Source organism: Netta rufina (assembly GCF_964035555.1).
Source record: "Netta rufina genome assembly, chromosome: 9".
Lineage (NCBI taxonomy): Eukaryota > Metazoa > Chordata > Aves > Anseriformes > Anatidae > Netta > Netta rufina.
Window position 1 is genome coordinate 11704159 of NC_140132.1, and position 21284 is coordinate 11725442.

The 21284-nt window shown below is 57.7% G+C and overlaps 2 protein-coding genes across 3 annotated transcripts in view; both read left to right on the forward strand.

The window, feature by feature from the left end:
* Positions 1–2000: 2000 nt before the first annotated feature.
* On the forward strand, positions 2001–9656 carry AMOTL2 (angiomotin like 2). 2 transcript variants are annotated; one of them, XM_084291657.1, is made up of 10 exons: positions 2001–2047; positions 2683–3434; positions 4756–4987; positions 5820–5964; positions 6192–6284; positions 7025–7320; positions 7419–7711; positions 7887–8059; positions 8228–8377; positions 8557–9656. In XM_084291657.1, the coding sequence occupies exons 2-10, from the start codon at positions 2749–2751 to the stop codon at positions 8613–8615; spliced, it is 2127 nt and encodes a 708-aa protein (XP_084147783.1). In that variant the 5' UTR covers positions 2001–2047; positions 2683–2748; the 3' UTR covers positions 8616–9656. The 2 variants fall into 2 exon arrangements, with proteins under 2 accessions (XP_084147783.1, XP_084147784.1); XM_084291658.1 differs by having other exon boundaries at positions 4759–4987.
* A 1310-nt stretch (positions 9657–10966) lies between these two features.
* The window catches only part of RYK (receptor like tyrosine kinase), a gene marked incomplete at its 5' end in the record, with an annotated part of 66203 nt that continues 55885 nt past the window's right edge, over positions 10967–21284 (forward strand). Inside the window, one exon of the mRNA XM_084292123.1 lies at positions 10967–11086. Coding sequence (XP_084148249.1) covers positions 10967–11086 — 120 coding nt within the window. The remainder of the gene's footprint in view (positions 11087–21284) is intronic.

A 21284-nucleotide genomic window follows, 5' to 3' on the forward strand; every position in this document is an offset into this window, starting at 1 on the left:
TCTTGGCTCGTTCACCTCGCTCCAACGCCTCGCCGATAAGGCTGGGCGGTGAGGTCAGTGGCAGGGTTTGGCATCGCCGAGCTGTGTGTCATGCAGGGAGCCCGCGGCCCCGGCACCTGCGCTCACCTCCTCCCCGCTGCTGCCCCAGGTTTTGGGGTCGGGGCTGCTGGGAACCCTGGCTGCTTCTCCCCACAGCCGAAAAATTGCTGCTCTGCCTGCTTTTCCTAAAGGGGGGAAGCGTTACAGAGGAGATAACACATCAGGAATGTAATCTGATGGCTAAACAGATTTGAACCCTCACGAATCACAAGCACCCTGGCTCTGACCGAGGATGTGGCACATCACTGCCTATCCGGCATCCCTGCCTCCGTCCCTGCTCCCCAGCCTTGCCAGTTCAGCCTCTCTGCCCTGCAAAACTACCAAATCTGGGTTAATGGGGCTGCCTTCGACCTTTCTGCATGCCTCATCCTCTGATGGGTCCACGTGGGGAGCCGGGCAGGTCTGCGGGACGAGGTTGATCCCTGATGTTCAATAGCCAACTGCTGTTCGGCCCCCTCCAGGGGTAGATGGAAAGGTGGAGGCTTCTCCTATCTGCAAGTGGCAGAAAGAAAAAGAGGAGCAGAGGGCTTTTCCTCTTCAGATCACTTTCCAGAGTGGTGTTATCAGCCCAGGAGGGGTTTCCTGCTGCCAAAAATAGAGCGGTGTTGAGATAGGAAGGGAAGCGGGATGACGCAGGCATAGATAAGGCTGGCGGATGAGCCAGGGGAGGCAGCTGGGGGGCTCCGCTCCTACCGGGGCCTCTGCCACGCTGGGTCCCCAGATCCCATCGGGAAGCCCCGGCAGGGCTGGGGACCTCCCCGCCACCTGCAGCGTGGTCTCCACGTTGACCTGGGCTGGAAGCTGGCGTTGCTCAGCCCTCGAACTGGTCAGTGAGCTGCCAAAAACAAGCCCAGTGCCTGCATCGTGGGGAAAACCGGCTGCTTTTCGGGCTCTGGAGCAAGAACCCGTCACACTCCCACATGCCCGGCTGAAGGATGCCGCTGGCTGGCAGCGGGGCTCTGGCCGAGCGGAGCTTCCCTGGCCCCTCGTCCTTCCCGGGATGGGAAGGGGACGAGCCCGACGGCCCGCTCTGGCCTTTGTTCGGCGTTTGGAAGGTGCCGAATTCCCTCTCTCCGGAATGAGAGCGCTTAATGTCCCGTATCTAATTAGCAATTTTCCCTGCACCTGCCCCTCCGCTGCCCCCCTCCCTGCCGCCCCCCGCACCATCTGCCGTCTCGGGGCCCGCGGGCGGACGTGCCGGGGAGCTCTCGGCCTGCACGTGGGGGCAAAGCGGCTTCGTTCCCCGCTGGGAAGGGGCAGAGCCCCCGTCCCCGGGCACCCCAAGGCCACAGAGCCCCGCTGTGACCCTCCATCGCCGCGTCCCCTCCATCCTCACCCTTTCCACCCCTTGACGAGCAGCACCTCAGCGCCCATCCTGGGGCTGGGGGTGGCGATGGCTGAGGGGGGGGAGCACGAGGGCAGAGCAGATGGGGCCGACGGGGACTTTTTGTGTGTGTGTGTGTGTTTTGTTTTATTTTTTACTTATTTTTTTCCCTTTCTGGGGGTGGCTGGCAGACAATGCCGTGCCTCTCGCAGCTTTGATCGCACACCAAGATTGATGCGGCCGGGCCAGCTGGCGGCCGAGCCCCGCCGCCCCCGACCCCCACCTCAGCGCTCGGCAGCTGCACCACGCCGCCACCTCCCCCCCCGCCCCCCCATGCCTGCCACCCCCTCCCCGGCCACCGGGCACCGGCTCCGTGTCCCCCCCGTCCCTTTTTTCCCCTCAGCACCCCCCAGAGCCCCGGCGGCCGGGCTGTGTGAGGAGGGGGGGGAGCAGCCCCGAAATGGCGGCGGCGGGGCGGGCGCTGCTCCCCCTGGCGGCGGTGGCGGTGATGGCGGCGGGGCGGGCCCCGCATTCCGGGCATAGCAGAGCCCGGCCCGGCCCGCAGTCGGCACCGGCCGCGCTCCGAGGGCAGCAGCACGGCCTCGGCTCTCTCGCCATGCCCCGGTAAGTGCCGCCCGGCCCCGGGATCCCGCGGGCAGGGGGCTTCTCTTTGCCCCCCCGGGACGGGACGCAGCCCCCACAGGCAGCCCCCTCAGCTCGGGGCTGTGCAGAGCCGGCCTCCTCCCGCTGCCCGGCGGCGGCAGCGGCTCCTCGACGGTCCCCGAGCTCCCTTCCGACGTCCCCAACCTCCCTGCCTGTCCCCGAGCTCCCCTCTGATGTCCCCAAGCTCCCCTCCGACGTCCCCTCACTCCCCTTCGATGTCCCCGAGCTCCCCTTCGACGTCCCCAAGCCCCCTTCCGATGTCCCCTCACTCCCCTCCGACATCCCCTTTCTCCCCTCCAACGTCCCCTCACTCCCTACTGACATCCCCAAGCTCCCCTCCGGTGTCCCCTTCCTCCCCTCCACCATCCTTTCATTCCCTTCCAACGTCCCCTCACTCCCCTCCACTGTCCCCTCGCTCCCTACTGACGTCCCCTCGCTCCCCTCCAACGCCCCCTTGCTCCCCTCCACCATCCTTTCATTCCCTTCCAACATCCCCTCGCTCCCCACCAACGTCCCCAAGCTGCCCCCCGAGGTCCTCTCGCTCCCCCCCGGGTCCCCTCGCTCCCCACCGACGTCCCCCCCATCTCCCCACGCAGGTGCCCGCCTCGCCGCTAGGTCCCGACGCGAGCTCCTCGGAGGGAAGCGCGGCATCGCCGGCAGAGATGAGGACGGCGGAGGACTCGAGCGGGACGGTCCTGCACCGCCTGATCCAGGAGCAGCTGCGCTATGGGAACCTGACGGAGAACCGCACGCTGCTGGCCATCCAGCAGCAAGCCCTGCGCGGCGGCAGCGGCGGCAGCCCCCGCTCCTCCCTGGAAAGCCTGACCCAGGAGGAAAGCCAGATGGTGCAGCAGTCCACCAGGCAGGAGCCCCAGGGCCAGGAGCATCACGCTGACCACCTCTACTCGGAAAACAGCGGCTACCGCCTCTGCCAGCCCCAGCACAAGGGCGAGGAGCTGCCGAGCTACGAGGAGGCCAAGGCGCACTCCCAGTACTATGCGGTGCAGCGGGGTGGGCAGCAGCCTGGGGGGGCCGAGAGCGGCGCCCAGCGCCCTGACGACTCACTGAAGGACCTGAAGCACGGCCACGTGCGGTCGCTGAGCGAGCGGCTGATGCAGATGTCGCTGGAGAGGAATGGGGCCAAAGCGCACAGCCCCATGAGCTCATCCCACAGCTACCCCCAGCTCTCCCGGCACTACACCCTGCGAGGGCAGCGCCCCGAGGGGCCGGAGCCGCGGGGGCCCCCCCCAGAGTATCCCTACATCATCCCCAGCCAGGATGCGGCAGGAGCTTACCTGCCCCGACCCTGCTCCCGGGATGGTCCCGGCTTCCAGCACCCTGAAGTCAGGTAACCCGCAGAGCCTGCGCGGGTGCCACGCTGTTTTTGGGGTGTGGGGGTGCCATGGCTTCGCAGGGCGGCCAGGCAGCACCGTTTGCCCCAGTTTTCCCTGGCGTAGCCAGACCGCAGTTCATTTTTTTCCAAGCGGCAATGAAAACCCTGCTGTTCTGGGAGGGATTTGGGGTTAATTCAGGAGCTGGAACCAGATCAGGAAATGGCTAAATTCGGAACAGGCACGGGCCAGTGTGGAAGGAAAATGTGTTCCCTGGGGTGGAAAATGCCACCCGGCAATCCCCAGCCAGAGATGCCCGCGGGCCCTGGCACTGGGCTCCCCTCCATGCCACAGGGGAGCTGCTGGGGCCTCTGCCTCTGGCGTGGATAAGTTTTGAGCACTTCTTCCTCCAGCAAAGCCCAGCTCCACTTCGAGACCCGTGGGTGCAGAGGTTCAGGCGTCGCCTGGCATTTGGGGAGGGCTGGAAGCATCGTTTTGAAAAGGGGGCGAAGAGGGGAACTGCAATAGGCAGGGGGACGCACGCTGCTCCACGCCTTGCTGACCTGCCCGGGCTGAGAGCGATAGCATCTCTGGCAGGAAGCGCTCTCCTTCCAGGGAACAAAGAGGGGAAGGGGAGCCGTGAGGAAGATGCGTTTGTTCTTCCTCACTCCTATATCACCCCGCAGGAATGCGGGCTCCAGCGGGGCGGTCACACGGCTCGGGGTGGCCGAGGCGGCTGTGGGATGTCGAGGAACTCCGAGCGCTGTAACGAGGAGGTATTAATAGTTTGGTGGTGAGCCTTTGAGCCAGGAGCCGTGCCAGGAGCCCTTGCTTTGCCCGGAAAGTAATGAGGAAAAAGGGTAGAGCTGCAGGCTTTCAAGGCACATCCATTGCTGAGGATTTTCCTAGCTGCATCATCCCCAGTCACAGGGTGGGACTGGAGCCCCTCCTGGCACAGCCGCCAGCTCCTGAGGTTCTCAGGTGCTTAAATCCTGGCTGTGGAGGTGCTCAAGCTCCAGTCAGCGCTGTGAGATGGGATTTACTTTGCATTTGAGAGTGCTTGAGAGAGAACACAAACCCTTCCTGGCCTTGGAAGGCAGGCTGGGTGCTCTCAGAGCCTCCCTCATCCTTTTGGGAGACCTGGGGGCACCCAGCACCTGTTTCATCCCTCTGGCGAGCCCAAGCAGCACCCGCAGGTGCTTCGGGAGCTTCGTTCTTCCCCAAGGGTCACCTAGAGGAGTCAAAACACGGGGGCTACAAGAAATCCACGGGGTGCCAGAGCTGCTTGGCGTGCTTTCTCCCTGCCAAGCCCCTCAGCATCCCGCTCCTTCCTCCCAGCAGGCTGATGCCATCGCCCGTCCCCGCGGCGTTCCTGCCCGTGCCAAGCGCGCTGGGCTCGCTCGGCCCCGCCGGCGTGGAGGCCCTGATGAGCGCCCAGGCGGCCTCGGCCGGCAGCCGGCTGGCCCAGGCGGACGCGGTCCTGCGGGAGAACGAGAGGCTGCTGCGGGAGAACGAGAAGCTGCGGCGGGAGCTGGAGAGCTGCGCGGAGAAAGCCGGTCGCATCCAGAAGGTGAGCCGGCCGCCGCGCCGGGGTTGGCGTCTCGGGGCGGGATGCGGGGTCCCAGCCCTGCCATTTCTTTGGGAATTGAGCAGCGAGCGTGGATGCTCATGGAGCCACCTCTGCTTTGACCCAGGGCTTTGCCCACCGAAGTGCATCCCTCTGGGAGGTGGGGACGTGGCTCCGTGACCTCCCACCCCTGTTGGGCTGCGAGCTGGTCCCCCCTCCCCGCGTGGCTTGGTGTGCACAGCGAGGCTTTGTCCCCTCTTTTGGGGCAGAGCTCGTGCATTTGCTTCCTTGCCGCCTGGGGCAAACAGCTGCTGGGGAAATTCACCACCCTTTTGTGTTTTAATCTCTGCCCCCTCCTTCTGGTGGCTGCGCCCTGCAAACAGCTGTGCTTCAGTGGCAGAGCAGCTCCTCGTCCTCGCTGAGGGGGGGCAGAGAGCCCATTCTGTGCCTCCGGTAGCACTCGGGCTGCCACAGAAAGCCCTTTGTGCGGCTGTGCACAAGGACAGGGCTGTTCCCCACCGGACAGATGGACACTTGGAGGCACAGGGAGAGGCTGGGCCAGCACAGGGGGACTGCGGCGCAGCCAAATCCACGCTAGGGCCAGTGAGAAAATTCCCTCTGTGCCCACAAAGCTAAAAGCAGGGGGAAAAAAAAAACAGCTTTTCCCCCCAAACACATACTGTGGTGGGGGTTCCTCGCTGCCACTCCCATGGGTTTGCTGAGTCCCGTTGGCAGCTTAGGGCAGGTCAAGAAGCCCGGGCGATGTTTCGCCAACATCTGCCTTTTCCTCATTCCACAAATATCTCACCCCCGCCCGTCACTTCCTCCTCCCCAGCTGGAAACGGAGATCCAGCGCATCTCGGAGGATTACGAAAACCTCATGAAGGCGTCCTGCAAGCGGGAAGCGCTGGAGAAAGCCATGAGGACCAAGAGAGACGGCGAGATGCGGCGGCTCCAGGACTTCAACCGAGACCTGAAAGGTGAGGGTGGCTGCGACCCACAGGAGCATCGGGGTGGTCCACTTGTGTCCCCCGCTTCCACGGCGGCTCTGGTTGGCCAGACCCCTTCACACCCCCATCATGGCTTTTCCCTGACATGTTTCTTTTTAGAAGTTTCATTACTCTGGGTGTTTTCACCGAGGGCTCCTGCTTCATCCGATCAAAACAATTATTTTAAATCTGAATTTTTCTTTGCACTTTTGTGCCAGAACGGTTGGAATCGGCCAACAAGCAGCTGGCCAGCAAGACCCAGGAGAACCAGGAGAGCAACCAGGGCACGGTGGCGAAGCTTCTGGCACAGAGTAAGTCCCTGGGGGCTCGTCTTCACCTGGCTCCCCTGCGGCAGGGACTCGGTGCAGAAGCCTTTAAGCTGGGGGAGGAGGCGGCGGGGGCCGGGTGGGAGCTTTTTGCCCTTCCCCGGGGAGGGCTGTGCTGCTCCGGGCGCTGGACTCGAGCCATTAATCCCGGCCGGCCGGCGGGGTGACCTGCATTCTCCACATTCCTGCTGCTGAGCCGGCTCTTCCAGCACAAAGTCCGCACTCCCTCCCCGCGCCCGCCTGGCCCTTCCTTTGCTCCTCTCTCCTGAGCAAGCCGGGATTTTTTTTTGGGGGGGGAGGGAATACAGCAAAATCCATCTCTACGTTTCTGCTGTGTGTTATTTCAGCAGAGAGATGGTGTTGGTGTTACAAGGGAGGAATTGCATCCTCTTCCCTGTAGTGGCTACTACAAGCCAGGACTGTGGTTTTTGTTTTTTTTTTCTGTCACAATTCAAATTTTGGGCTGCAATATGCCAAAAGGCGGTTTTCTGATGCAGCTAGTGTCCGTGCTTGTGGCCGTGTCCATCAGGACATGTCCATGCTCTGATGTCTGTGCTGCTGGGATGTCAACCATCACCGACACACCACGTGTGCTGGGCAAGGGCTGCTCACACCATGCAGCTGGGTCAAGAATCACAGGCACGGCCTCTTTTTTAGGGGCCTCCGTACGGTCTTTCCTCCCTCACCTTTGTGTCTCCGGGGCTGAGCTCTGCGTTTTTCTGCAGGCTATGAGCACCAGCAGGAGAAGGAGAAGCTGGAGCGGGAAGCCTCCCTGCTGCGCAGCGCCAACGAGGACCAGCGCCGGCGGGCAGAGCTGCTGGAGCAGGCGCTGGGCAGCGCCCAGGCGCGGGCAGCCAAGGCGGAGGCCGAGCTGCGGAAGAAGCGGGCGTACGTGGAGAAGGTGGAGCGGCTGCAGGCAGCCCTGGGCCAGCTCCAGGCCGCCTGCGAGAAGCGGGAGCAGCTCGAGCTGCGCCTCCGCACCCGCCTGGAGCAGGAGCTGAAGATGCTGCGAGCTCAGCAGGTGGGGGCATCCTGGGGACCGTGTGGCAGGAGGCGCCGGCGACCTCCATCCCGGCATCTCCTCACCTTCTCCGTGGGTCTTTTTTTTGTCTGCTTCAGAGGCAAGTGGGCGCCGCAGGCGGGGGGACGCCCGAGCTGAGTGCCCACAGGCTGTCCGAGCAGCTGAGGGAGAAGGAGGAGAAGATCCTGGCCCTGGAGGCTGACATGACCAAGTGGGAGCAGAAGTACCTGGAGGAGTGCACCATGCGGCAGTTCGCCATGGACGCCGCCGCCACCGCCGCCGCCCAGCGGGACACCACCCTCATCAGCCACTCGCCGCGACACTCGCCCAACAGCAGCTTCAATGAGGACCTCCTGCTGGCCAACCACAAGCACCAGGAGATGGAGAACAGGTAGTCCCACCTCAGCAGGCCTGCTTTCCAACGAGCTGCTCGTTGGGCGGTGCGGTCACAGAGCATCCCTGGTGGGCTGGGTGGCCCCAGTGAGGCTTCATCTAAGGCTTCGGCTCCATCATGCTGGCCGATGGTCCTCCTCCTCTTCTCAACTTCTGCCTCTTCACCTCTCCAGGTTAAAAGCCCTTCATGCCCAAATCCTGGAGAAGGACGCTGTCATCAAAGTCCTGCAGCAGCGCTCGCGGAGGGATCCTAGCAAAGCCCTCCAGGGCTCCCTGCGACCGGCCAAGTCTGTGCCATCTGTCTTTGTCGCCTCCGCCGCAGAGGGCACCTCCCGGGGCAGTGCAGGTAAACGAGGACATCCCAGCCCTCCTCACCTCTGCTTCCCAGCAAGGAGCAGCCTAAAATTTCCCCTTGCGATTTTGGAAGTGGCTCTCCATAGCTGGGAGGTCTGGGGGCCTGTTGGGTGGGATTTCTCCCGTGCTGACAAATCCCTAATGACGTCTCCTCTGGCAGGCAAAACCACTGCAGATGAAGTGCCAGCGGCGCCCACCGCTGTCCCTCCACCCTCTCACGCCAAGTGTGGCAGCAAGGATGGCAGCACACAGACAGACGGGGCGGCGCAGAGCTGGGGCGAGGGCGCAGAGTGCCCGGCCGGCTCGCAGGGTGAGTCCCATGGTCCCCAGGGACGCTCCGAGGGATGCGGGAGGTGCAGGGAGCAGGGCTGGGTTTGGCTGTCGGCTTTGAGCTGAGACTAAATCCACTAAAACCAAAGCAGCCTGGCTCCAGGAAGAAAATCCTGCTTGCTTCTCCAGGCCTCACGTTCTCCCCTCACTTCTCTGCAGAGACCTCGGCCGCCCCCAGAGCCCCAGACCTGTCTGACATGGTGGAGATCTTGATTTAAGGCTCTTCTGGCCTCCCTGCCTCGACTTCCCCAGTGCAGCCGGGGAGAGCTGCCGTCACCGTGGTGGAGCTGTCCAAAGAGGAGAGGCGACAGTGCAGTCCTCCACGTCCAGGCTTGGCCCCTGTCCCCACCATGTGCCCTGCGCGTGTCCCTGGGGACGCTGGAGCGCCTGGCCCCGGTGGCAGCTGCCTGATGGCCCAGGAGATGTGACCCCCTGTAAATATGCCCCTGTTTTGTAGGACGGGAGCAAATGTATTTATCATTTCAGCCTCCTCCCCCACTTCCCCTGGGGTTTCTTCCCATCCCTCCCTTGTTGACTCCTTCCCATCTCCATCCCCATCTCAGGAGCTGCTGGGAGAGCCCTGGGCACATCCCTCTTTTTTTTTTTCCACAAAGGGGGGGAATGTAGTGTTGGTTAAGCAAAAAAAACAAAAAGAAAAACAAAAACAAAAACAACCAAAAAACAACAATAATAGAGGGAATGGAAGGTGGAGGAGAAACCTGCTGGAGATGAAATGCTCGGAGTGGAGCAAGCGTGCACCATGTCCAGGTGGGACGTGCCGCCCCGTGGCCCCCTCCTCTACTGGCAGCTGGCTTCTGCCCGTAGCCAATGTTGACTGCTCGGTCCTCAGAACTCAGACACTTCCCAGCCTTGCCCTTTGTGCATATATATATATTTTTCTTTCTTCTTCAAACGTGTGCATTTGCTGGACAACTGCATTTTTTATTTTCTCTCCCAGACACGTAAAAAATGCGTTTGGTTCTCATGCATTGTTTACAAAGTGGAAAACAAAGCAAAATATGAAAGAAGAAAAAAAAAAACCCACAACTTAATATATTTTATATTAATATTGGTATTTCTTTTTAAGTATTTCGTGCTGTGAACTTTTTTTTTCCTGCCAAAGACGACGAGTTCTTGTTTGTGCGTTTTAAGTTATCTGAAGTATTTAAACGTAAACCTGGCTGTTTCGTTATGCCGCCCTATACCGAGATTGCTGTAGCATTCCACTTGGTATAACAATATTTTAATAAAAAAATAAATAAAAACCCACACATCTCGACCCTCCCAGTGTTCTTTTCATATGCGATGCCGTGCTCACTCGGGGAAGTGGAGGTTGGGGTGGAGGACACAGCCGTGTGATGCCCCACAACCATCCTCTTCCTCTTGGTGACTTCCTCGCTGCCAAGTCTTCAAGCCCTTCCTGGTCCCCAAGCTCTTCTAGGGCTTCAGCAGCCACCTCTCAGCCCTTCCCGTGCTGCCTGGCTCCTCACTCTTTTCTTCTAGAAGGCCAGAAGTTCTGGTGGTCGAGATGGGGCTGCCTTAGGACTTGCACAGCCACAAAATGATGCTCCCCGGCTTGATGCTCTTAGCCGCAGTCACTTGAACTTAGTTTCTAGCAGCTGTCACACTGATGGACCACCCTGGAAGGTGGCTTCTGAGCACAGTGGGTACCAGTGGGACGGTGATGCTGAACAGGAGCTCCGAGCCACCCTTCCTATCCGCTGTGTTCCTCCTGTGAGCACGTCTCCATCCCGCTGTGATGTGCAGCCGCTGCACGGCCTCTCTCCCTGCTGTGCTCAGCACGGCGGCTTTGGAGATGCCGCGCTGGGGAGCTTTGGCTCCTCGAGCCCAAGGCTGTGGGGGAGCATGGCTGAAAATTTAGGAGCCTCCATCCCTTTAGGGGCGGGTTGGAGAGGCCCAGAGGGATGGGAAGCCCTGAGCTGGGTTGTACCTGCCCTGCCTCCCCCTGCTCCTGCTCCCCAGGGGCTGCAGCGGCCGCTGGGGAAGGGCTGCAGCATTCCTGGCATACCGCAGCGCTCACGCCCGCTGCTTTATTTACCCGAATCCGGATGCAGGTCGGCCTTGCAGCAGGTCTGGCTGCTTGCAGGCGGCTTTTCAAGAGCTGCAAAAGAAAAAAAAAGGAAGGGGAAGGAAAGCCCCAAAGCCCACCGATAAAGGAGGCAGGATGGGGCAGGAGGTCCCCCGCTGCTGCAGCCAGCAGGGCCGGGGCTGCTTTGTTTTGGTAGGGTTGCTTTCCAGCTGCAGGAACAGCCTTGATGCAGCTCAGGCAGCAGGGCTGTGGGTTAGGAGGAGCTGAGAACCCACCACAATCCAGCCTGAGGGCCCATGCTGCTGCAGCAGCCTCCACCGCTGAGAAATGCCTCCCAAATTTTGCAGACAGGGGAGGAGGCGGCAGGCAGGTTGGCTCCGACAACTCCGATTCCCTTCCCTGGAGGCAGTGCCAGGGTAGGAGCTGGGCTCTGTCCCCACAGCATTGCCCCTGTGCCTCGCCCCTTGTGTCCCTGGCTCCCTGTGTCCCGAGGAGGGGTGGCTGCAGATGGCTACCAAGATGGAAAAGGGCCAGCACAGGCTCTGCTCCCAGTGCCACCACCATCACCCCGGTGGCTTCGAGTCAGTCACCGCGTGCCGGGCCAGCAGCTCCCTGCTGGGTGAAGGGGAGGTGGCTCGGGTAGGGATGTTCCCATCCCTCCTGTGGTATGGCGAGGCTGTGGGCTCTGCATGGGTCAGGGCACAGCTGAGGGGTTCAGTGGTGTCCCCCCAATTTTCCTTGCAGCCCTGTGGCCACCAGGAGAGCCTCACCCCCCCCACGCTGCTCCCCAGCAGCATCTCTGAAGCCCTGTCTCCTGCTTTCCCTCTTTCCTCCAGGCTCCCTTGGAGGTTGGAGCTTGGTCCTTGGAGCATCCTTGAAGCTTGGCCTCCTTCTCCAGAAGCTCCCTTCTCCTCCTCCTCCCCCTGCTCTCTGTTTCCACGAGCCAAATGCTACAGCTGGAAGGGGGAAGCGGCGCTCACCGCGATCTCCCCGTGAGGGAAAGCACCTCTTTACAAAGCTGAGAAATCCCCGGCTTCCCACCAGGATTAGGCAGCGAGGGAATTTCGCCTGTCTTCCAGCTAGCCCCCGTTTTTCTGGGGGAAGATTTGGAGGAGGCCGGGCAGGGGCGAGCTGCCAGGCGCTGCAGCTTCTCAGCAAACCAGTCGGGCAGAGCGCGCCATCGGCTCCATCTCAAGTCCCGGCTTGCTCCGGGGGCCGGCAGGAATGAAGCTCTCCCCGCCGCGCCAGCTCTGCCCTGCTCCCGTTCCTCCCGACCCTGGGGCTTCTCCTTCCTCCCCAGCCCCTGGCCTTTCTCCTCCTCCTCCTGTCCTGCTGTGAGGGACGGCGGCCGATGGCTTTTTGGGGCCGAGCAGAAGCGGCCGGAGCGAGCCGGGCGAATTCCTCATTCCTCGTCCCCGCGCCGCGCTGCCTGCCTGCCATCTTTGCATGCAAACAGTAAACAGGCTGTGATTATCCGGGATGCTTTGAATAACTGTGGCTATTTTTTCTCTTCCCAGTATTCTAAAAAGGCAAAAAATTCCCTGTGGTTTCTGAGTCAACTTTTTTTTTTTTTTTTCTCTCCCCCCCTCGCTCTCTCTTCTCTTTCCTTCCCACCACCTCCGTGACCTTGACAAGCCCGGCCGGTGGGCGAGCTTGGTGCCCGGTTTTGTGCCCGCATGGGGATGCTGCAGGGAGCCCCGGGGGGAACAGAGGGACCCAGGGGTGCCCCCAACCTCAGCCACTGCTTGAAAGCTGAGCTGGGCACAGTGACGTGTCCCCCCTGGCCATCAGAAAGGCTGGAGCCGAAGGACAAGGGGCGAGGAGGCAGCCTGGGGAGGTGGCTTCTCCTAGGGGGGATTCCACTGTCAGAGCTCCTCGGTCTCCTTCAGAGACCTTCCTGAGCAGGTCTGGGGGAGACCTGAGTGGATTTCGAACAGGTTTGAAGCCAGAAGCTCCCGCACAATAATTTCAAGCTCCTGCTTCATTATGAGGGGCTGTGAAATCAGCCTGGGTTTGGGCATCCCTCCCCTGCGCAGCGCTCACACTTGGAGCAAGGGAAGGGAAAAATGTGAGAAAATGTGAGAAATGATTTTAGGGAAATGTGTGTTCCTTTAGCTAAACGCCATGCCCGCTGCCCCCAGCAGTGCTGGAGTTGTCTCCGGCCCAAAACACCTCTTTATTTCCTCATTTATTTCGATAAATAGGCAGGGGCTGCTTTCTGAAGCTTCTCATTTTCCAACGTGACATTGAAAATATGGAAATGGAAAATTTCCATTTCGACTACAGCTGGAGCAGGGCTTTGTGTTCGCTCGCTGGATTTTGCTGGAGCAGGACAGGCTGAGACCTTTGTGGGGCTGCGAGCAGGAGAAACGTGTGCCCCTGTCCGGAAACTTCAGATAAATGGGGACATTCGTGTTTTTCTGCCTTGATGCTACTTCCAGGCTAGAAAACAACCAAAAGCAGCCCAAAAGACGCGGTGGTACCAGGCTGGCAGCCTGTAAGAGATGCAGAACGTGCTGGCATCTGCGTGGGGTGTCTGGAGATGCTTTGCAGAGTGGTGGCATTGTAGGGGCAGAGCAGCCCCAATGCCAGCGCTGCCTGGACAAACGGCCTCGTCGGGATGGACGGATGACATCTGCCCGTGGGTAGCACGGCTGTGACCCAGCCAGGAGCAGCGGTAATTTCTTTCCCTGGCTTCTCAGCTAGGCTCAGCATATTTTGGTTGCACCCCTCCTCCCATCCCACCATACGCATGCACGAAAAATGCTGCTGGGCTCCCCACAAACGTGCACAAACTCCAGGGGCTTTGCTTTGGGGAGCGCTTTGTCCCTGCACAGCGTCACCTTGTCCCTATGCAGCGGCACTTCCCTTTCCACTTTAGAGCTAAAACTCTCCAAAACCACAAATGTGTAAGAATTTTTGTTTGTCGATCAAAGAGAAAGTATGCATTTTTCACTGTTCTCATGCTTAGGAAAATTACAGAAATGTTTTGCATGAAATGTAGGGAAAGTAATTGGCTTCGGGCAGAATGACGGGAGGGGAATTTTTAACTACTGACGCCTGAAATTGAATGTATGAGGTCTCCTGGAACTTTGTCACAGTGGGGGATTGCTTCCCTCGACTTTTCTGGCTCTGAAAAAGCTGAAGCCTGCTTCACTGCAAGCTGATGCTTTGGAGCTGTGCTCCTCTCCCCTCACCTCCAGCCAAGGAGTGAAGGCTGGGATCTCCCCATGCCATGCCATGCCATGCCATCCTTCCCTCTGTGAGCTCCTTGTGCCGAGGTGCCGTGCTTTCCCTCCATGCTCCAGCTGGGTTTTGGCACACTTGTGTTTCTGAGCCAAGAGCTGGGACAGGCGAGCACCAGCTGGACATGAGCTCGGAGCTTGGTGTGGGTTGGAAGGGCCTTTGAGATCAACACGCTTTGCTTTTCTGTGCTCGGAGGAGCTCTGTTGGCTCTTCTTGCACCAAAACCCAGAGAGCAGGTGGTGAACAGGCAGGTAAGGAGAGAAGGACTTGTCTTGCGAGCAGCTGCCGGGCAGGGGAGTCGCGGTTATCTGCCGGCTGTTGTGCAGCGAAGGGCAGGGAGTGGGAGCCTCGCAGGATCCCGCAGGGCATGGGATGCTGGCGGTGTGGGGCGACAGAAAGGAGCAGCAGCACCTTGAGAGAAAAACCAACTTGCAGGGACAAAAACACCAACAGCGAGCAGCAAAACGCAGATTTTGGCCTCAGCGGAAAATGACACGCACTGGAAAATATTCCCACCCACATTTTTACAGCCTTAAAGCACGATGCTTTATTTTTTATTTATTTTATTTTATTTTATTTTTTTGCCTTTCTGCATCGGCTCCAGCATGAAGTAATACCACGCCTGGCCTCGTGATCCCATGGTACATGCAAGCAAATTTGTAAGCGCTGCTGTGCCTGCAGAGGGAAGGGGGCCAGGCCGGTGGGTGCCCTGTGCTGCCGCAGGGCGCTCACCCTGTTTTTGGGAAGCTTTGGGGAGCCCCCTCCGCCGTGATCGTGATCGCCTGCCCTGCAACTCCTGGCACGTCTTGAAGCCATCAAAAGTTTCGGAGTGTGTTGCCATGGCAACACATTATTTTTTCCAGCTGTTATTAAAAAAAAAAAAAAGTGGAATAATGATAATAATAATAATAAAACGGAACCAAGAGAGGAAATTCTAAGAAAATGAAATAAGCCGGAAAGCTGGCGGATCTCTTCCCTCCCCAGCAAATATTGGTGGGAGACAGGGCAGGATCCGGCCCCACGGCACATGCCGGGGCTCTTCCTGAGCTGCTCCATCCCCAAACAGCACCGCCACCGAGGCGTTATCCCGGGGCGGCTATTTCGGGTCGGGAAACATGTGTCTGTGTTGTCACCATGCATTACACAGCTCGACGGCGGGTTGGGAAGAGCCACCCCAAACGGGGTGGCTTTTTTTGATGCTGCATATCACCTTGTCCATCTATTCCTGACCCGTCTTTTCCCAGGGATTGGGAACAACCCTCCCGCATTCTTCAAATACAGGAGAGTCATTCGAGCCGTGGCTCAGAGGTGAGAATTGTGCAAATCCTTCCCCAACTCCCCAACTTTCTCGGCTTCCCTGCAATCTCGGGGCGTCACCGTCCTTGCAGAGCGGTGGAATGAGCAGCATTTCCCTGGCGTCGTAACGCTGATGCAATGGGCTGGTGAATCAGTGGGGCTCGTTCTGCCTCAGCCACGCCGCACCACTGCTGTAGCTACGTTTTGCTATTTTAAGCCGCTCAGCCCAGGCAAAGTGAATGGCGAGTAACTCCGCCGGGTCTGATTTCAAACCTGCTGCGCTAACCCCAAACTATTCTGGTTCACGAGACCCTGCTCCAAACACACGGGACGCCAGGCGGTAACCCAAGCGTCGTGCAACACTATAAAGGGTATAAATAGCACCCACGGCCCTTCTGGCTGTGCTGGAGGGGCAGGGGGAACCACAATGCCCGCGTTTGCCATCGGATGGCTACCGAGGGCCGAGGTCCCGGCGTCCCCCTCGTCCGGGTGAACGAACGCTGGGGCCGAGCTGGGAGTGAACGCCGTGTCCACATTCTTCAGCCCGAGCCGGGAACGTCAGCTCCTGTCCCGACGCCAAGGGCTGCATTCCTTCCCGATGCTGCTCCCAAAAATGCCGGCCCGGGACGGTGCTGCTGGGTTGAGGAAGGGGCTCGGGGTGGCTGCTGGTGGCACGTGGCAGGGCCGGGCAGGGGCTGGCGGGCGTGCGGCCCCGCGTGTTTACCGAGCAGCGGTGTTGGCCACAGGGAGAGGCAGGAATTCGCTCCCCGCCGGACCCCAAGGGCAGGCGGGCGGACCCGGGGAATTTGCTCCTCCAGCCGGTTGCCATGGCTGCATATTTCGGAGGAGCAAGCAAAGGAAAAAAAAAAAAAAAAGGAAAAAAGAAAACCAAAACGTTTTCTTGGGAGGGAAGAAAAATAGCAGGGGGAAAAAATGCAGAAGAGTAATGAGAAGGACTAGAGAGGCCAAGAAATGCATGAGGTCATCCTTAGAAACTGGTGTCGGAGGAGTTCTCTGTAGCTCGGGCTACTCTAATATTTATTGTGTGTTGTTCAAAACCTGGCTCCTGGCACCGGCCGTGGAGCCCTTCTGAAGCTCCACCACGCCGTGGGCCCTTCTGAAGCATCGTGAAGAGCTGGGGCTGGGCTCCGGGAGCGGCGGAGGGCGGCTGGCAGGGAGCCCATGGGGGTGGCAGGAGGGCAGCACGGCTCGGCTGGCCACCTTGTCCTGGTGGGCACCCAGGTGGCCGTGAGCCAGCAGCGTGCCTGTGTCCCACAGCATGCCAAGGAGTTCGGCAAAGCCCCGAGAGCAGGCTGAGGGCATCCTGCCCCTCTGCTCGGCACTGGGGAGGACACAGCCGGGTGCCAGGGCCAAGCCTGGGCCCCCCAGCACAAGACAGAGCTGGGCATGCTGGAGGGAGCCCAGGGAAGGTCACCGAGCTGCTGGAGGGCCTGGAGCCCCTCTGCTGCGAGGAGAGGCTGCGGGAGCTGGGGCTGGAGCAGGGGAAGGCCGGGGGAGCCCACCCGTGCCCACGGGTGCCTGTGGGGAGCTGCTGGCACGATGGAGCCAGGCTCCTTGTGGTGGTGCCCAGGGACAGGGCAGGGGGCAGCGGGCACAGACCCAAGCAGAGGGGGTTCCCTCAGGGCATTAGGGACATGGAGGGGGCCCAGGCACGGGCCCAGGCTGCCCACGGGGGGATCGGGGGCTTCTCCGCCCAGGGCCGGGGCTGCCCACGCGTGGCACGGCCGGGCCCGGCCTCACGCTCGCTCCCAGGCCGGGCGGGCACTGCCACCTAGCGGCCCCTGCCCGCTGGGGACCCGCCGGGCCTCGGGCTGGTTTTGGGGTTTTTTGTTAATTAAGGAATGTGTTTTATTCATATAGGAACGTGTTTTTGCTGGCTGGTCTCATTCCGCGCCCGGCGACGGCCTTGCTGCCCAGGTGGGAAACAAAACGTGCAAGTGAGGGGTAGGAACTGATTCTAGGGTTGTGAGGCACTGGAACAGGCTGCCCAGGGAAGTGGTGGAGTCACCATCCCTGGAGGTCTTTAAAAGACGTTTAGATGTAGAGCTTAGGGATATGGTTTAGTGGGGACTGTTAACGTTAGGTCAGAGGCTGGACTCGATGATCTTGAGGTCTCCTCCAACCTAGAAATTCTGTGATTCTAGGAAATCTGTTGCCCTCTCCAGGAGGGATTGTTAACATGTGATGCCAATATTATCAAAATAACCACAGTTTTGAAAGCAAGAGGCACAAGTGTAAGCTTTCCACAGAGCTTTCACCCCGTGAAACGCCTCCAAAAGGTCAGCCTCCACCTGCTGCCTCCACTGCTGTGCTCCGCAGGGAAGCTGAAGGATGGAAAACACCGAGGTGGGACCTGTGGAAGAGACCCAAGGTCAGGCTTCTGCTTTCTGGGGAGATACCAAGGTATGACCTACAATGGGACAAATCCCCTTTGCAGGGAGAACGGCGGCATCTGGCAGAGAAACTCCCTGCACTTCCACCAGCCATCAGGTGACTCACGGCTGCCCAGAAGATGCCTGGCCTGGGATTTTGGGAGAGCTCTACATCGAGGAAGAAGTTTTAGCCCGCAGAGAAATGAGCTGGTGAGAGTGTGTGAGGTCCCTGCAGGTCCCTGCAGGTCACTTCTCCTCCTACAGCTGCAGGCCGAGATGGGGCAGGACCAGGCCTAAGTAAGTGCCTGCTTACACCATCCTTCCTCGCTCTCTCTGGGGCCTTAAAAGGTTTGTCAGCACTGAGATCTGTGTGGGAATACTGGCTATATTATATTGCATGAAAAGTATTTTTAAATAGTGGGTTCTTAAATTATTTTGGTGAAGGGAGGCACTTTCGTTGAATTCCAGGGGTTGTGGCAAAAAATACGAATTCTCAGAACCAGAGTATTTTTATTTAGCATTTTCACTGCCTCTCCAGAGGAAGGAAAAATGTATTTAAAACCCATTCCTATTATATTATATTAAACGTATATATAATATATATAATATACACATATATAATCCTGTTATATTATAATACCATCCCTCAATACCATCCCTCAATACCATTATAATACCATTACAATATTGAGGGATGGTATTAAATATAATACAATGGTATTGAGGTGCTTGATGAAGTAATTGGGATGAAGGTGGCCAAGCTGGAGCAAGGTATCTACTTTCCTTCCCTGAAGCATGCCCCAGGCTCCCAGGGAAGGCAGCCCTGGTTTCAGCACTCCTTTTTGCCTCGATATCCACACACATGTGCAGCTCTCTGTACTGCAGCCAGCAGGGAGCAGCTACGGCATGGCTGAGCTCATCGCAGAGGAGCGCGTGGTGGAAAAGCTGTGCCCCCCACCCCAAGCTGCTCCAAGACATCCCGTGCCACACGGCAGACAGGGCTGGGAGATACAGTCAGCCTTGAAAGCAAGAAAAGAGAGCAAATGTAAATCGCGTAGCAAATCCCCAGAGCCTGCTATAGTCATTTATGCTTCTCCAAAGCATTAAGCTACTAGTGAGCCACTCAAATGCTGGGTATCCATGAATTCCTATGGTGTGAGCAGCTGGAGGATGAATGGTCCAGCAGGGACTCCAAAAACACCCAGAACAGCTGGACAAGAGGAGGCAAGGTTGTCTTTCTCCAGCCCTTTCCTGACCCTTACCTCATTTCCAAGACAAGGATCTATGAAAACACAGCAGTCAAAGAACAGAATCGTCAAAAGCACAAAGCATTTTAATGAGGCGAAACATCCTGCTAAGTCTTTCAGTTTATTGGTGTTGAGCATGTTCCAAGCCCTAAGAAAAGGACTCAGAAAAACTATTAAAATAGTTGGCTTACGGGACCTGCAATGTAAGCATGATTAAAATTGATCTGACTCCATTTTGGCCTATGAGAGCTTATCATCTACAGGAATCAGTTTTTCAGAAGTACAGTAACTGTCTCAAATAAGAGGTGTCCAGTTGAGCTTAGGGTGCAACAGCATTGCCCAGTGCTGGGAATAAAAGCAGATACAAAGTTTGGCCACGATATAGCAGTGACTGGATCCTGTGTCCAGCTGAGGAAATCGATACCAGTGCTCTCCTCCATGCCCATGGGCAGGTCCTGGTGAGTCTGGACACCTTCTGTCCTGGTCCAAAGGCAACCAGAAGCTGTGGGAAGGATCCTGTTGCCGACAGTGAGTTTTTTAATATCATCTAGCATTCATCATGGTCTGGAATGTGTGGCTACTCCAGTAACCTAAGCACGGAGAGGAGCTTAAGAGTCATGCTCTCTCATGCATCTCACTTTGATGGATCCAGGAACTACACAACCTCTTCTGGACAGGGCTGGGAGCAGTGAAAGCGGGTGAGTCAGTCAATCCTTCTTGTTCTCGTGCTCACTGACTTTTCTCCTAGTGCAAATGGGGCTTTTAACTTGCAGAAAGGAAGTTAAATAAATATTTTCCACTTCCTGGTAAATGCTCCAATTGTGCTTTTGTAAAAGAAGGGTGGGCTACGGTGACTCCTAGAGCTAATTGCCTCCATTCCTGTAGTGTGTGTGGGCTCTGAAAAACCCTGCTAAACCATAAAACAGCTCAAACTGCCAGAGCAGAGGGAAAAACTTATTTAAGTGATCTGTAAGATGTGACTGCATAAGTTTATAACTGCTGTTCAGTTGACTTCCCAAAGGAGAAGGGGAATGCACAGGGAGGAATGAGCTCTCTGAGGATCACTGCATGTGCAAGTAGGGTGCTGCATCTGGTGTCACGCACAGAGCTACAGTGCAAGGTCTATCTTTTCATCAGAGATAGAGGACAGCCCCTAAAGACATGTTTTGAAGGTTCATTAGCACTGATAAGCAATCAAAAGACCAAACAAGAGGCAGAAACCCAAGTGTCTATCCTGCAGACAGCTCTCTGGGTGCAGCACGGTTGAGCCGGTGTCAGGTCCCTGCCACCAAGTGATGCTCAGGACATTTGTGCCAAGGTGATTTTCACAGCAGGGGCAGGGGGAGCTACCTGGCCGGTCAGTGCATGTTATCCATGCTCCAGATCCCGTCTGCCATGCTCAGTCCATTAAGGATGTAGTATTGCTGAACTTTGGTTCTGGGAATAGTAGCAGGGTAATAATAAAAGACCCGATCGCATGCACTTTCCCTCAGTTTTGTCATCAAAATGTTATCATTTGCCATATCCTGGCTTCTCCCAATACCAGCTCTCACCTGAGCATTAAGCACCACTTGTGTGTGTGCAGAACAAAATACAACAGCATGGCACTAGGGCCTTGCTGTGCGACCCACGCTTGTAAAAGGGCCAGGAGTCCTGGTGTCTGTTGGCAAGGCACATGCTGTGGTTGACACACGAGCCAGCCCCCCACGAGTCTCCCAGGGAGGGAAGAGGTGAGATGGCCAGCCACCAAACACTAGCAATTTATTTCATATTTAGCAATATCACGGCGTGCAACGCTCCCCTTAAAAGGCAAACAAGGGAAAGGCATGTCTCTTACCAACCACAAGCTGAAATCAAATTCAGATGCTCTGTTTCCCTCCAGCCTCTGCTTGTTTAGTGCCATAGTAGCTCTTAGCTTGATGTTCCTAGGAAGTTTTTTTCCATTAAATGCTACATTTCTAGGAACTTGTATACTGCATTTCAGTGTGAGCTACATTTCCCTCTCTGTACATACAGGTATTCCAGCCTGAATGGTCCGACCCTGCAGTGCCTGGACAGCTTTATGGACCTGCATGCTCGCAGCAAGAAATTTAAATAATAATAATAATAAAATAGAAATACGTTGTGAAGGGGAGCAGGCTGAATGTCTGGGGCTTTTTAGCTTTATGTTTAGTGCTGGGTCTCTGCTATTGCAGAAACAGGACATCAGCCTTCCCAGCTCGTGCCCCCTGTTTACAGTTGATGAGACAGGGGAAAAAAATAATAATAAATTGTGTGTGGAGGGAATGCCTTTATGTTTTTGAAATTTCATCTCTTTCTTACCTCAGATGACTGCTGATCTAGGTGAACCCATCCGTCTGTCTGTATGATTTGATATCTGGACCATTCCCTCACCCTCAGTTCTCCTTCCTGGGCTGTGGGAAAAGGGATGGCAAATTTAGAGATATGGGAGAAAAAAAGAGGTAAGCCCCCAGTCTGCTCCTGCCAGACAGGAGAGGAGAAGTGGAAACCCTGGGGCACCTGGCTCCTTGAAAGACAGATGCTGGACTGGAGAAGCAAGACCATCCGGGCTGGGACACACGCGTTTTCTGCTCCTTGGGCTGTGTGACCAACGCGCAGTTTGGTTGGACCCCCATCCAAGCACTCACCTGGTAC

Bases quoted from the DNA above. Each gene is read 5' to 3' on its own strand.
- AMOTL2 (XM_084291657.1), top strand. From the start codon at position 2,749: ATGAGGACGGCGGAGGACTCGAGCGGGACGGTCCTGCACCGCCTGATC. The intron at 3,435-4,755 runs GTAACCCGCAGA...CCTTCCTCCCAG, and splicing joins TTCCAGCACCCTGAAGTCAG to CAGGCTGATGCCATCGCCCG. The intron at 8,378-8,556 runs GTGAGTCCCATG...ACTTCTCTGCAG, and splicing joins GTGCCCGGCCGGCTCGCAGG to AGACCTCGGCCGCCCCCAGA.